The sequence below is a fragment of the Stenella coeruleoalba genome (genome assembly GCF_951394435.1).
Source record: "Stenella coeruleoalba genome assembly, chromosome: 2".
Lineage (NCBI taxonomy): Eukaryota > Metazoa > Chordata > Mammalia > Artiodactyla > Delphinidae > Stenella > Stenella coeruleoalba.
Window position 1 is genome coordinate 13,495,189 of NC_137147.1, and position 13,501 is coordinate 13,508,689.

General features: G+C 48.3%; 1 protein-coding gene across 6 annotated transcripts in view; it reads right to left on the reverse strand.

The window, feature by feature from the left end:
* The window catches only part of TDP1 (tyrosyl-DNA phosphodiesterase 1), a 73,659-nt gene that overhangs the window by 4,459 nt on the left and 55,699 nt on the right, over window positions 1-13,501 (reverse strand). For 2 of the 6 annotated variants that reach the window (XM_079915039.1, XM_079915042.1), the window contains exons 14-15: window positions 12,152-12,254; window positions 2,659-2,767 (exon numbers count right to left, since the gene is read on the reverse strand). In XM_079915039.1, the coding sequence (XP_079771165.1) occupies window positions 2,659-2,767; window positions 12,152-12,254 (212 nt within the window). Of the gene's footprint in view, window positions 1-2,331; window positions 2,768-12,151; window positions 12,255-13,501 lie in introns of those variants that run through there. The other 4 variants (XM_079915038.1, XM_079915037.1, XR_013827348.1 and 1 more) reach the window with 3 other exon arrangements.

The following is a 13,501-nucleotide window of genomic DNA, read 5'->3' on the forward strand; positions in this document are numbered from 1 at the left end:
CTCTTGTTGCAGAGCACGGGCTCTAGGCATGCGGGCTTCAGTAGTTATGGCTTGCGGGCTCTAGAGCACAGGCTCAGTAGTTGTGGCGCACGGGCTTAGTTGCTCCGCGGCATGTGGGATCTTCCCGGACCAGGGATTGAACCTGTGTCCCCTTCATTGGCAGGCGGATTCTTAACCACTGCACCACCAGGGAAGCCCAAGATGCCTTTTTTAAGGTGCACATGACTCCCCCGAATGTTGGCTTTACAGGAAATGGTGATATCTGAATCCCTGGCATTATTCTACATGCTAGTAAAGCAGTGTGGAAGGTAAAATAGTACTGATAAAAAAAACTAAAATGTTCCAGTCTCTCTCGCATATGTCTTTCAAAGGAAATGCGTAAAAAATAGAAAACTCACTTAAACAATGGAAAACTTCTGCTTGCTGGTCAAATAAAAGGATTACCATTTTGATTACATGGTCTAAGACACTACCTAGTTGTAAACTTTTAAGTTCTTGGGAATGCTTTTTCTAGTGGAACTGAGGGAACCTCAGGATATTTTTAAGGCTCCTCTACCTCTTCCATTCTTGCTTTTACAGTCCTCTGGAGATTAGTATTAAAGGGAGGGGGTGAAATTCCAGCCAAGGTTCCTGGCTGCGGGTGGGAGGTACAATGCCTGAGGCCAGACTGCAGGAGGCTAAGCCTAAATAAGGCTGTCACAGTTAGTCCTTCCCACCTCCAACCTGTTTATTCAGGAGCACTCAGGTTGGGGGTAGGGGTGAGGGACATGAAGAGCAGAGAAAGGGAGAGAAGACAGAGGTGCAGCGCAAAGCCAGAAGGGGGGAAGGTCACTCACTGGGTCATGTCCTGGGTTAGGGACTGTCCTGCACAAGCCTCAGGCTCTTCTGAATGTCAGCTCTTCTGAATGTCAGCTCTTCAGGAGGAGGGGGAGGGATGGCCATCAATCCACTGTTATAACTGAACTGGACATTTTAAATAACAGAAACAATGGCTAACAGAAATCAGCTGCTAACTCTGAGCTGGACGCTGGGTTAGACGCTTTCTAGACCATATCTCGGTCACTCTTCAACAGTGAGCTATGCACTCTCATGTTCTCATTTTGCAAACAGAGACACTAAGGCCTAGAGAATACAAGCCACTGCCCAAGGTCACTTCATAAGTTGTCTGGCACATAAACACGGCCTGGATCTAAAGCATCTGTGGGTTGGAGGGTGGGGAGGAGTGGTCACGGATTTCTTGAAATTCTGGTAAAACCTCTTGCTAGTGAAAAGTGAACGTGTGTGAACTTACAACACACTTAGAGGACTCAGAAAACCGCACACGGCTTGGAAGGAAGGGAACAAGAATACCTTCCGAAACAGCATCCACACGACTGATCAGAGAGAGATGAAGTCACCTGGGCGAGGCAGGATGCACTCTGCCAGGTGTGCCAACACAATCTGAGAAATGGGTCCATCAGAAGGGCAGGTTTGGTTCACCACAAAAGCCAAAAGGGCGAGTGAGGGTGGGGGGGGGGTAGCTAGAACCCAACCAGCATCGCTCAGGGAAGGAAGGGACCCACTGGGGCAAGGCTGACTCCGTTAGGGAATCCGAGAGTTTGGAATATTAATGGGGTGGCATCATCAAAACTTACCAAATCAAAAACCAAATCCCCTGTTCACATTCAGCCTTCTCTCAAAAACCACAGATTACAATCTGGCTACCTGTGTAGGCCTCTACCGTCCAGGGGAAAATACGCCAGCCACAGTGATATAAGAATCTGCCATTTTAAATTAATAAGCTTGTCCCGATTACGCATCTCCTCCGGGGTGAGCTTGGTGAAGTGTGAACTCACCCCAAAGACAGATTTTCTGGGGCTGAGCAGATTTTCTGCGGCCGGCGGGGCTGGGTCAGAGCTGGGATGAGGTGGTGTCCGCATCCCAGCCAGCCTTCCTCCCAAAAGCGCTGGCGACCTGGACCAATACCCCACTGGCTTTCTCTTGTGAAAAATACCTGGTCGCTGCCCTTGAAGTCCTCACCTAGCGCAGCAGTTCTCAGAGTGTGTGGCCTGGGGACCTACTTTTTAAGGGGGTTGGGGAGGGGGAAATACCTGTAAAGTCAAAATTACTGTCAACATAGCATTAAGCCATTATTTGTCACTTTCACGTGAGTGTACAGACGCTACACAACCTGTGTGATAACACAACAGAGCAGCCGTGAGAATCCGGCTGTTAACCCAGATGATAAAGGGGTCTGCAAAAAAGGTAAACGATGCCATCTTCCAAACTAACTTGTTTTGGGGAATAGTCATTTTATATATCTTTAAATATACAAATGGGTTTATTAGTATCTTTAAATAAGTTAATAAATATTTAAAAATTTATTGGTTTTAATTGCTGATATGATACATATCAATAGCTATAAAAGCCCACGTAAACAAAAGCCCTTTGTGGTCCTGAGTAATAAAATGTAGAGGGGTTCTGAGACCAACCAGTTTGAGAACTGCGGCTCCGGTGGCCACACACAGGGCAGCAAGGGAGACTCTGCAAAAACCTGCGCTTCCAGGGCCACCCACGAGCCGGGCTCCCAGGGAGAGCCCAACCCAATGGCTTTCCCTGGGCTCTGTCTGTTTCTGCTCTGGTACACACACCCAAGGTTTTCTTTCACCAGTGTCTCACCTTTACTTCCATACAGTTCTGGAGGCAGGTCATACGGCACAGGAAAGGAGGCTGTTGGCTCCTGGCTCCCTGAGAAGAATTTCTGTTTCACTCTGAAACTGTCCAGGCCCTGCAGACACAGAGAATCTATAATTGCATCTCATTTTCTGGAAAAAGATAGCAAGAAGCAATTATATTTTTATGATACAACAAAATTCAGAGCTATTTTTGTTATTTCAGTGCTATTTTTGATATTCAGTGGGTCAAATATATTTACAACACTCCCCCAAATATTCTTTCCTAAAAAGTAAGAGGTCCAAATGTCAGAAAATAAATTATAGCAAAGTTTGCAAAAGTCTAATAAAGGATAAAAAGACATAAGAGAAAAACAATTTTGGATGTTACAGCCGATTTCTACTAACCTCTGTGTACAGCAGCAAGGAGTGTGTAGAAGACACTGTGTAAAAATACCTCTGAATACTTTCGATATTGCTATCTATAGAAACGGACTGCTCACTCTGGTGAAGAATGAAAGTTGCTTTCATGTATCATGAAAGTGTCCAATACGAAGGGATAGGAATATAAAAGTGAGAACTCTTCAAGACCCGTCAAAATGGAAGGTTTATCCCAGGAACTCGAGAATAGCCTACTATTAACTCTGGATCTGAATCAGGGTGCAACTATAGGTGCCACACCCAGGCCGACGTACACACTGCACTGCCTCCTCACACAGGGCCTGCCCGGTAGTGGGGGTGCCTACTACGTCGGCTTTGCCCTCCCCAGGCCTCCACGCATCGATCGTCTCCTGGCCCCCTTCCCGGATGATCCTGGCATTCTGTTTTTGCCTCATTCCTCTGGCCACCCATCCACGCACAGATCCACCCTTCTCATCCTAAATACCCACATATCAAACAGTGCTAACGTCTACGAACCCACATAAAGAGCTACAACTACAGTTCTTCGGAAGATGAGGTCAGTGTCAGGGCTGTGTGGGCCTGGGCTTTGGGCAACCTGAGTTGAGTCTCTATCCTGGTATTTACGGGCTGTGTGAATGGCTCACATTTGCATTCATTCATCCCACACGTTATTCCTTGAGTCCCTCTTTTGTGTCAGGCATGGGTGCTGGGCACTGAGTGCACAGGAGTCCGAACAATTATCACAATCCCTGTTCTCGTGGCACGTACAGTCTAGTAGTGAGACATTAAACAAATGCATTTATAGAAGTAAAATAAATAACTACAATTTTTTATAAGCGCTAGAGAAAAACAGAGGAGTCCTAGAAGACAGAATAGTAGGCCTGTTTTAGATATGGGGGCGAGGGGGTGCTCAGCGGAAGCCTCCCTAAAAAAGTGACATTTTAATTAAACTCTGAAAAGTTAATAGTGTTTGGTCAGTTGAGAGTGGAAACAACGTTCCAGGGACTTCCCTGGTGGTCCAGCGGGTAAGACTCCACACTCCCAATGCAGGGGGCCCGGGTTTGATCCCTGGTCTGGGAACTAGATCCCGCATGCCTCAAGTAAGAGTTTGCATGCTGCAACTAAGAAGTCCACATGCTGCAACGAAGATCCTGCATGCTGCAATGAAGACCTGGTGCAGTCAAATTAAAAAAAAAAAAAGTTCCAGGAGGAGGGAACAGCATCTGCAATGGCCCAGAGGTGGCAAAGAGCTTGCGTGTGCTAGGAACTAAAAAAGATGGTCAGTGGGACACTTGGCCACTTATTCACTAGGCCTCAATTTCCTCATTTGTAAAATTGGAATAATAACTTTCTGGATGTTACCATATTAACATTTCTTACTTCAACACCTAGCACAAGTCTTGGTGCATAGCTGGTCAAGCAATATTGAGCTGCAAAAATGGGATTAAAGTACCTTCCCTGCTTACTTTATAGGCGTGTGCATAGAAGCAAATGCAACAAGATGCACAAAAGTGCTTTGTGCCAGTGAAGACCTACAGGAAGGTAGGGGTGACAGCACCAACGATGGTGGTTAGTAACTCCGTGAAAGGCAACACGTGACAGACGCCGGGCACAAACTCTAGGCAGAAAGGGAAGAAATGGCCTCCTGCCAGTGGCAGGTTAAGAAAAGGGTCTGTAGAAAATATTTTTGCTGGGCCTTGAAAAATTGATGTAATTTTGATAGACAGAGAGCTGGTAGGGAAGAGCATCAGAGGGAGACCGGCATGACCAAAGGCGGAGCTGGAAAAGCAAAGAGCTGGCATTTCAGGGGGACAGCGAGTGAAGCAATGCCCAGGAGGAGAGCCTGGGACACCAGAGAAGAAATGCAGAGACAGGCTGCAGAGGGTTTTGAAGGAAGACTCCACGCTTCCACTGCAGGGAGCATGGCTTCGATCTCTGCTTGGGGAACTAAGATGTTGTATGCTGCATGGAGTGGCCAAAAAAAAAAAAAAAAAAAAAGAATTCGTGCCTGGGCAGATGGGATCGGATGGGGATGGGCGAGTGGCAGCAGTGGAATGCCAGGACGTGGCTCTATTCGCTGAGTCAGAGAACATGAGAAGTTACAAAGAAACACCACCTGAAACAGTGTTGCCCAGCTGTGAGCCCTGGGAAACGCTGAGAGCCCTGAACCCATGTGCTGGACCCGAGGCAGGCTGTCAGAGGTGGTGCAGGGAGCACGAGGGGGGGTTAATGTGGCAGCTCTTGTCACTTGTATTAGTTCTTCCAGCCAGAGCCATCTTTGGCAACAGAGGGACAATAAAATAGTTTAACCAGAATGGAGAAAAGAGAAAGTAAAGCCTTGAAGACTGAAAGTTCTTGGGGATTTAGTGGCAGCATTTTTGACTCCGACTGTAGGAAAGAGAGCCCGCCATCTGGGGAGCAAATGAACCTGGGGCTGAGCAGGGCCTGAGCTGGCTCTCAGCCCTGGGACAAGGGCAGGGATGCTCAGGGTACCTTCCTCTGGAGGAAGGAGTTCAGGACATCGATCCATGATTCTGAGATGGTCTGTGCATTATTCCCAGAGGTAGGAGGCGTTCTAGACACAAAGTGCTGGGCAGCCTAGTCGGCGCCTGACAAAGTACGTACTCAGTAAACACCAAAATGCACCGAGTTCAAAGAGAGAAAATTTCTATCTCCCTGAAATACAGATGCCTGAGGGTTTGGAATACAGCTGCTGGTCTTTGAAATCATTAGATGATCTTTCCTATATTGAGATTTTTCTGAACCTAAATGCATTAGTCTAATCTAAAAGTTAAATACACTTAAAGGGACAACTCAAAAAGCATAATAAAACTGATAAATTGATGTTAGACATTAAAAGAATCAAGTCTTCAATTAAACATTTATTAAGCACCTACTATGTAGCAACAACAGCCAAGTGCTGGGTACACAGTCAAATGTACCTTGACATTAAGCCCCAAAGCCCTTGCAAGTGTTCCTAATCACAGGGAAAGCTACTGACTCCATGCTCTATGGCAAGTCAGGTTAATTTCGTAATGATGTGTTTATTGATTCATTCATTTAAAAGCAGCAGAAAAAAATGGGAAAAAATCAATACTCGGTTACCAGGGACTTATCAGCTTCCAGATCAATCCCAGAAGCTTCAAATGGCATCTTAATTATGAATGGGAAGTGCTGGCTCTCCGCCCACTGCAGTTTGTAGGCCACACAGCGTGTCCCTTCACACGGCCATTGGTTCCTGAGTGACAGGCCTGTATGACGGCTGCAGGAAAGGGGAGCTGCCGGGTTTCTTCTGGCCGACCACCTCTGCAGCGTTTGAGACTGTGCCGTTCTGGGCACAAAACCTGACCGTTTGCACCGCTGGCCTCAAGTCAGCGTTCAGGAGCACAGAGATCAGGATGGCCCACTGGTGAAGGACAGAAGTGGCAATTCTGGCTGCTGCTAACTCAGAAACGTGGGCCTTTCGGACATGCAGTTCTGCCTAAGGGCCACAAAGGTGGGCTGATCTCAAGAAACTGGATTTTGGATGCTGTCCAGTCAGAAGAACGACTACAAAACTGGGTGCTAAGTAACTCTTTGGCAAATGTGTAACTAAAGGTATGAAAAGACGTTATCTTGATAGTACTGAAGGGAGAAAAGAAAGGAATCACACTGGGCTTCATTTCACAACAAACTGCCTTACTGTCAGTAACTCTTTTAAGATTATGGCCAATACCGAAATTTTTAAGACATTAAATGAATATATAGGGATTGGCATTCGTAGTTAAGGCAATAGACTTCTGTGAGTGAGAGCGAACGTGAGCCTGTGTGTACGTTTTAGTTTGCACAGAACAGCTACAGGTGAGCTATCCCACGCTGCAAGTTGCTCACGATGAGATTCATGAGCACACTTAAGCACCTACTGCACCCGACGCCCCTCGGACTAAATCCACGTTGCCTCTGCAGCCACTGTTTTGCACACGTGTTCTCCTCACAGAAAGGCGAGAGGGTACTCCGGGAACCTCAAGGGAGCAACACCGACAGACTTCACTAAGAGCCTCCCGTGTGCCGGCCCTCCGTGAGAGCAGCTCCCAGCCCAGTCAAGGAGACACATGAGTCATCGATGACAACACAGGGGACATAGGAAAAGTCCCGGTTCTTGAGGGCTGTGGGGCACAAAGGAGGGACCCCTGGAGCAGATGTGAGAGGCTGGTGGGGTTAGGGGCCTCAGGGGGTCGTTCCTGCTATGGATTAAGGCTGCTGAGAAGGGTGGTATGGTGGCTCATTCTACATGTCAACGTGACTGGGCCATGGGATACCCAGGTAACCAGTAAACATCACTCTGGGCATCTCTGAGGGTGTTTCTGCATGGGGTTAATATTTGAATCAGTGGACTGAGTAAAGATGATCCCCACCAACGATGCACCATCCAGCCAGTAGGGGGACTGAGTGGAACAAAAAGGCCGAGGAAGGGCTGCTTGGCTGGGACATCTGTCTTCTCCTAAACTCAGACTGGGACGGAAAGCATGGGGTCCTGGTCCTCAGGCCTTCAGACTCGGGCTGGCCCACACCACCAGCCCTCCTGGTCTCCAGCTCACAGACGGCAGAGCTTGGGACTCCTTGCGCTCCAAAATCGTGTGGGCCGATTCCTCACAGTAAGTCTCTTTCTATGTGGATCTATATATCCTATTGGTTCTGTTTCTCCAGAGAAGGCTAAGGGGCCTGGTCCAGAATGAGACGCAGTCGCTCTGTGTGGCTGGAACACGAAAGGCCAGGATCGAGAGGGAAGAGGTCAGACCCGAGTAGTCAGGAGTCAGGCCACAAAGGGGAAAGCAGGCCATGCTAAGGGTCATAGGTTTTGAAGCAGGTGGGAGACATGACCAGATTCATGGTCTGGAGACGTTCTGGCAGCAGTGGGCTGAGCAAATTGGAGGTGGCCTAGGAAGTGGGCCGGGAGGCAGGTCTGGCCGCGGTGGCAGCAGGGATGGCCAGAAGTGACAGATTTAAGGGAGCATTAGGAGTGGGGATGACAAGCCTAGGTGATTAAACATGTGGGGGGAGAACGAGGAGTGGGGGATGCCTTCCTACACCCCGAGGTGGGACAGTGGGTGAAGGCAAAGAGCGATTCATCCAGAATCAGAATTTTATAACAGTGTGGTGTAGGTGATTAAGATATGATTTTGACGGCATCTGCAAGGCCCTTCCCCTCAAGTACCTCGCATAATATAAATTACACTATAATCCTAAGGGGAGATAAGTTTTACAGATTCAAATTCTCTGAAAACTGGCCCGATGAGACCACTAACCCTGCTTAAAAAACTGATGGCTTGGGCTTCCCTGGTGGCGCAATGGTTGAGAATCTGCCTGCTAATGCAGGAGACACGGGTTCGAGCCCTGGTCTGGGAGGATCCCACATGCCATGGAGCAACTGGGCCCGTGAGCCACAACTACTGAGCCTGCGCGTCTGGAGCCTGTGCTCCGCAACAAGAGAGGCCGCGACGGTGAGAGGCCCGCGCACTGCGATGAAGAGTGGCCCCCGCTTGCCACAACTAGAGAAAGCCCTCGCACAGAAACGAAGACCCAACACAGCAAAAATAAATAAATTAATAAACTCCTACCCCCAACATAAAAAAAAAAACCAAAACTGATGGCTTTCCACTATTCGCGTGGGACAAAGTCCACTCCAGCACGTCCTGCTTGCCACCTTCCTTCAGAACAGGACTCCAACCGCATAGCCCAGGCCACCCCCGGCCCCTTCCAGGCACGTGGAGCTGGTTGCTATTTCTCAAATATAACGTGCACTGTTCCCTCTGGCCGGGAGCCTCATCTCCCCTGATGGTGGGTTGAACCCACATTCATTTTTCAAGACCCAGGTCAAACGTCATCTAAATGAAGCCTTCCCCAAGCCCCGCAGGCAGACTGCTCACTCCCTCTTCTCAGTCCTTATATTCTGGACACCCCATAGCTCTCATCACCTACTGTGATAACTTGGGTCTGCTTCCTTTACTTATCCACAAGCTTCCTGAGAACAAAGAGTCCATCTCTTCCTCCCTGTGTTCCCAGGAGGAGCCAAAGAGGACACAGGAGGTGCTCATGGAGCTGACTGCACAAGAGGTCATCTCAGGCAGCCAGATGTCCGGTGACGAGCCTGGCGTGCACTCTGAGGACGGACAGCCACTCCTTCACAAGCTAAGTCTCATTCTGTGCTCCTATAGCCTCAGCAAGATGACTAATTACCTCCTGTCATAGACCTTTAGGTTGCCGTCAAAGTGAAAACCATAAATGTTAATTCTGTGAGGGCAAACAAAGGTCTACTACTTTCCCAGAAGCTCCACGTAACAGTAAATGAAGCAGATGAGTTAGAGTGGCTTAAGGACAAAGTCTCCTATGTTGCAAGATCCCCTTTAACTGCTTTCTGCAGATAAAACACACATCAACCCACTTACAGGTGAAACCCTCTGGCAGTAAGTTCCTACCTCTTGAGTGGCTTCCTAGCTCACAACAAACCCCCTTTTCTGGAAACAGGCCCCAACTGGGGGACGGGGTTGGGAACGAGAGAGGCGTGCGGGGCAGACCCAAGCTTGCGCAGTGACTGTAAATGCAGAACCCCTGGTCACAGGGCTGAGAAGCCATGTGGTGGAGTCACAGCAGGGGCAGCAGCCCAGAGAGCCCGCCTGCTGCCTGGGCCCTAGAGCTGGCCGGCCCGTCCCCCCCACGTCTCGGCTGTTCCCCCCTTCCTTTGATTCCATGACACTCCCCCTTCTATGGGCCTATGTCAGCTCAAGTTCGTGTCTATAAAATGCACCTAAAAGAACTTGGACACCTACTTTGAGCCCTCTGGATTCTGCATGCTCAGGCCAGGTGCCCTCCTCACATGTCTGAGCACCCAAGCTCACACCTGGGACGTCTCTCAAACAAGGCGTCTGCTTCACTTCTATGACCTTCTTGCTCAACTCGACCCTTAGCTCCTTAGGAGGCGAGGTCAAATACCTGTGTACTGTCCACACGTCTCATCTCAGCGCTTTGCTCAAGTCACTTATGATTTGCTAAAGGACACGACGATCCGCCCAGATGGGAAAAAGTCTGATAGCAGGACAGCGGCAGTGTGTGGGTCCTCGTTAATGCTGGAACCGCCTGCTGGAGAAGCCACTGTCTCAGTATGTCAACTACACGGGTCCCCCTGCTGGGGGCCTCGCTCTTGAATCTGCTGGCACAGGACAGGGTGGGGGTGGGGGAGTCCATTTTTTAATATTCTTGCCTGATGGTCTTTATAAATAACTAAATCTCTACTTTACCTAGAATGCACTCTAGTGGGACTCGCTCTTATTCCAAAAGTATAGGAATAATGGTCTAGTCTAGAGTCAATTTGGGGATTCTAAATGATTATGCCCATTCTTTCTCTAATGTACAAACAGAAACAATATTAGAGGTAAAAATTAGTAGCTTAGAAGGGTTGAGTGGTCCTGGAAGTGCAGTATACTTTCCTAGCATCATTTTTATGATGAGGGATAAGGTCAGAACAGGTAGAAATGACTAGAATTTTGCAAATGCTGACATGAAAAGCCAAACAAGAGCGACGCGGAATTTACTCCTTTACCTAGGTGATTACTGGGAGCTAATTCTAGCCTGAGTTCGAAGCTACAGCCACTGTAATCACACCACATGACTGTGTATTATTACCCTGGTGCTGAGAATCTCCTACCTCCCTGTAATACAGCTGAGAGATCACAGGAGCATCAGTTAGAGACGGAGGCTTGAGAGCTAGATCCACTCAGCGGTGGAACCTTAGGGAAGTCACCTCCTTGTCTATGGAAACCATCTACCGATGGGGCTGCAGAGGTGGTGATCTTTAGCTGAAAGCAGCATCAGGATCTGCTGTTTGACTCTATGGGAAAGAAACAAAAAGTGCTAGAATCTGCTGTCAGGAGAGGCCTGTGGGACAGTTCAGTAGTGAAACCCTCTGAGACAGAGAAAAGGATGGATAAAGAGTGGTGAGGGGAGGAGAAAGGGAGAGGGGAGCTCTTCCCCAGAGCATGCGTGAGAAAAGGAACAGTGGGGAGGCCTGTCAGGCTGGGCAGGAGGGCAATCTCAGCTCGCCTTGAGACGATACCCACACAGCACAGGGCCTGGATATAAGTCTCGGGACAAGCACACAGCACTCCCCTGGCTAAGTCTTCTGGTCCAGTCCAAGTGGTTTGCCATGGGGCTGCATCATGTGTGTGTTTAGCTCAACTAGAGCAAGTGGCAAAAAAAAGAAAAAAAAAAGCATTACACATCACATGGTGTGGGCAGTTCCAACTGCATCCACCAATGAGTGTGTGCCCAGAGTGGAGTTGGGGGTGAGAGGGGGTACTGGGGACCCTGTGTGCCTCTTAAAGAGGGAACAGCTCTCTGAGCCAAGAGGAATTCTAGTGTTGAGAGAAACATACGGCTTGTAAAACCCAGTCCCTACACAAAAACTAGCTACCCTGCTGGGTGTTCAGCTGCAGAAACTGAGTGCTGTTCCAAAGTCAGGATGCAAGCTGGCTGTTCCGGTGCCCTTCTGGGGGGCTTTCCAGTGAGCCTGGTAACATGTCCTCTGTGACCCCCGGGACTCTGTCTCTAGCAGATGCTGTGAGCTTCCCTGCCTCCCTCCCGGCTTGTGCTCAGGCCATTCCTCCCACGACGCTGCCCTTCCCGCTCCTCTCCGCCGACCGAGAATCCTCAGCATCCTTCGTTGCCCCCAGGCCGACCAGCTTCTGAAGGCGGTCTCCAGTCACCTAGTACAAGCCACGCACTTGGCTGACTCATCCCTTTGGTGACTTGTCACTTACTACCTTACAGTAAATTTTCACATGCTGGTTCACAATCTTCATTTAAAGGTTGTTATTAACTTTACCCAAAGCAATGCCTTTGGTCACTAATCTGGAACACACCTCGAGAGCAGCGATCCCCCCACACCCAGAACAGTGATCGGTGAATAAATTCATCGGCTCGAGCCTGCGGCTAGGAGCACAGGCTCCGGGTCAGTGCACAGGCTTGCGACCTCCTGACCTCGGGCAGGTCATCGAGACTCAAGAAGAGAACACAAACCCCATTCGCTTCACTCATGACCAATCATCTATCAAGTGTGCACTTACAAATGCTGATGGAAGGAAAAGGACGCCAAGCTCATAGGAGCGGATCATCAACTGGGCACCGTTCTTCTCTAACGCTCCCCAGGCGGCCTTGGACAGATTGGCGCTGCGGGGACAAGGACAGGGAGAGGATTGACTCAGTGAGGCGTTTTAGCGCGGGTCAAACTCCCACAGCTGCGAGAGTGACGGTCAACGCCCGAGAGCCGCAATCATGTCCATTCAGCTTCTAGCAGAGTCCTGCATTTTGGGAAATGGAATGTAAATCCTGCTGTGCTATAATTCTCAAGATTTGTCCAACTGATTGGTGAGAATGTAAATTGATACAGCCACTATGGAGAACAGTATGGAGGTTCCTTAAAAAACTAAAAATAGAACTACCATACGACCCAGCAATCCCACTACTGGGCATATACTCTGAGAAAGCCATAATTCAAAAAGAGTCATGTACCACAATGTTCACTGCAGCTCTATTTACAATAGCCAGGACATGGAAGCAACCTAAGTGTCCATCAACAGGTGAATGGATAAAGAAGATGTGGCACATATATACAATGGAATATTACTCAGCCATAAAAGGGAACAAAACTGAGTTATTTGTAGTGAGGTGGATGGACCTAGAGACTGTCATACAGAGTGAAGTAAGTCAGAAAGAGAAAAACAAATACTGTATGCTAATACATATATATGGAAGCTAAAAAAAAAAAAAATATATATATATATATATATGGTTCTGAAGAACTTAAGGGCAGAACAGGAATAAAGATGCAGACATAGGGAATGGACTTGACACGGAGAGGGGGAAGGAAAAGCTGAGATGAAGTGAGATAGTGGCATGGACATATATACACTACCAAATGTAAAACAGATAGCTAGTGGGAAGCAGCTGTATAGCACAGGGAGATTAGCTTGGTACTTTGTGACCACCTAGAGGGGTGGGATAGGGAGGGTGGGAGGGAGACACAAGAGGGAGGGGATATGGGGATATATGTATACTTATAGCTGATTCACGTTGTTATACAGCAGCAACTAACACAATTATACTCCCATAAAGATGTTAAAAAAAAAAGATTTATCCAACTGCTAATTAGAGATAGCTTCACCCTGACCTGCGTTTTCCCCTGAGGGCAGCTATTAAAATAATTATCATTCCTTAGAAAGACCCCCACCCCAAAACCCCTTTCCTTTTCACGACCCTGATGTAGCCCTAGACAGGAGATCTCATTTTGTTGTATATAAAAGTAGCACTTAAGAAAAAAAACTATGTGAAGGAAATGCAAATCAAAACCACAATGAGCTACCACCTCACACCTGTCAATGGCTATCATTAAAAAGACCACAAACAAATGTAGGCGA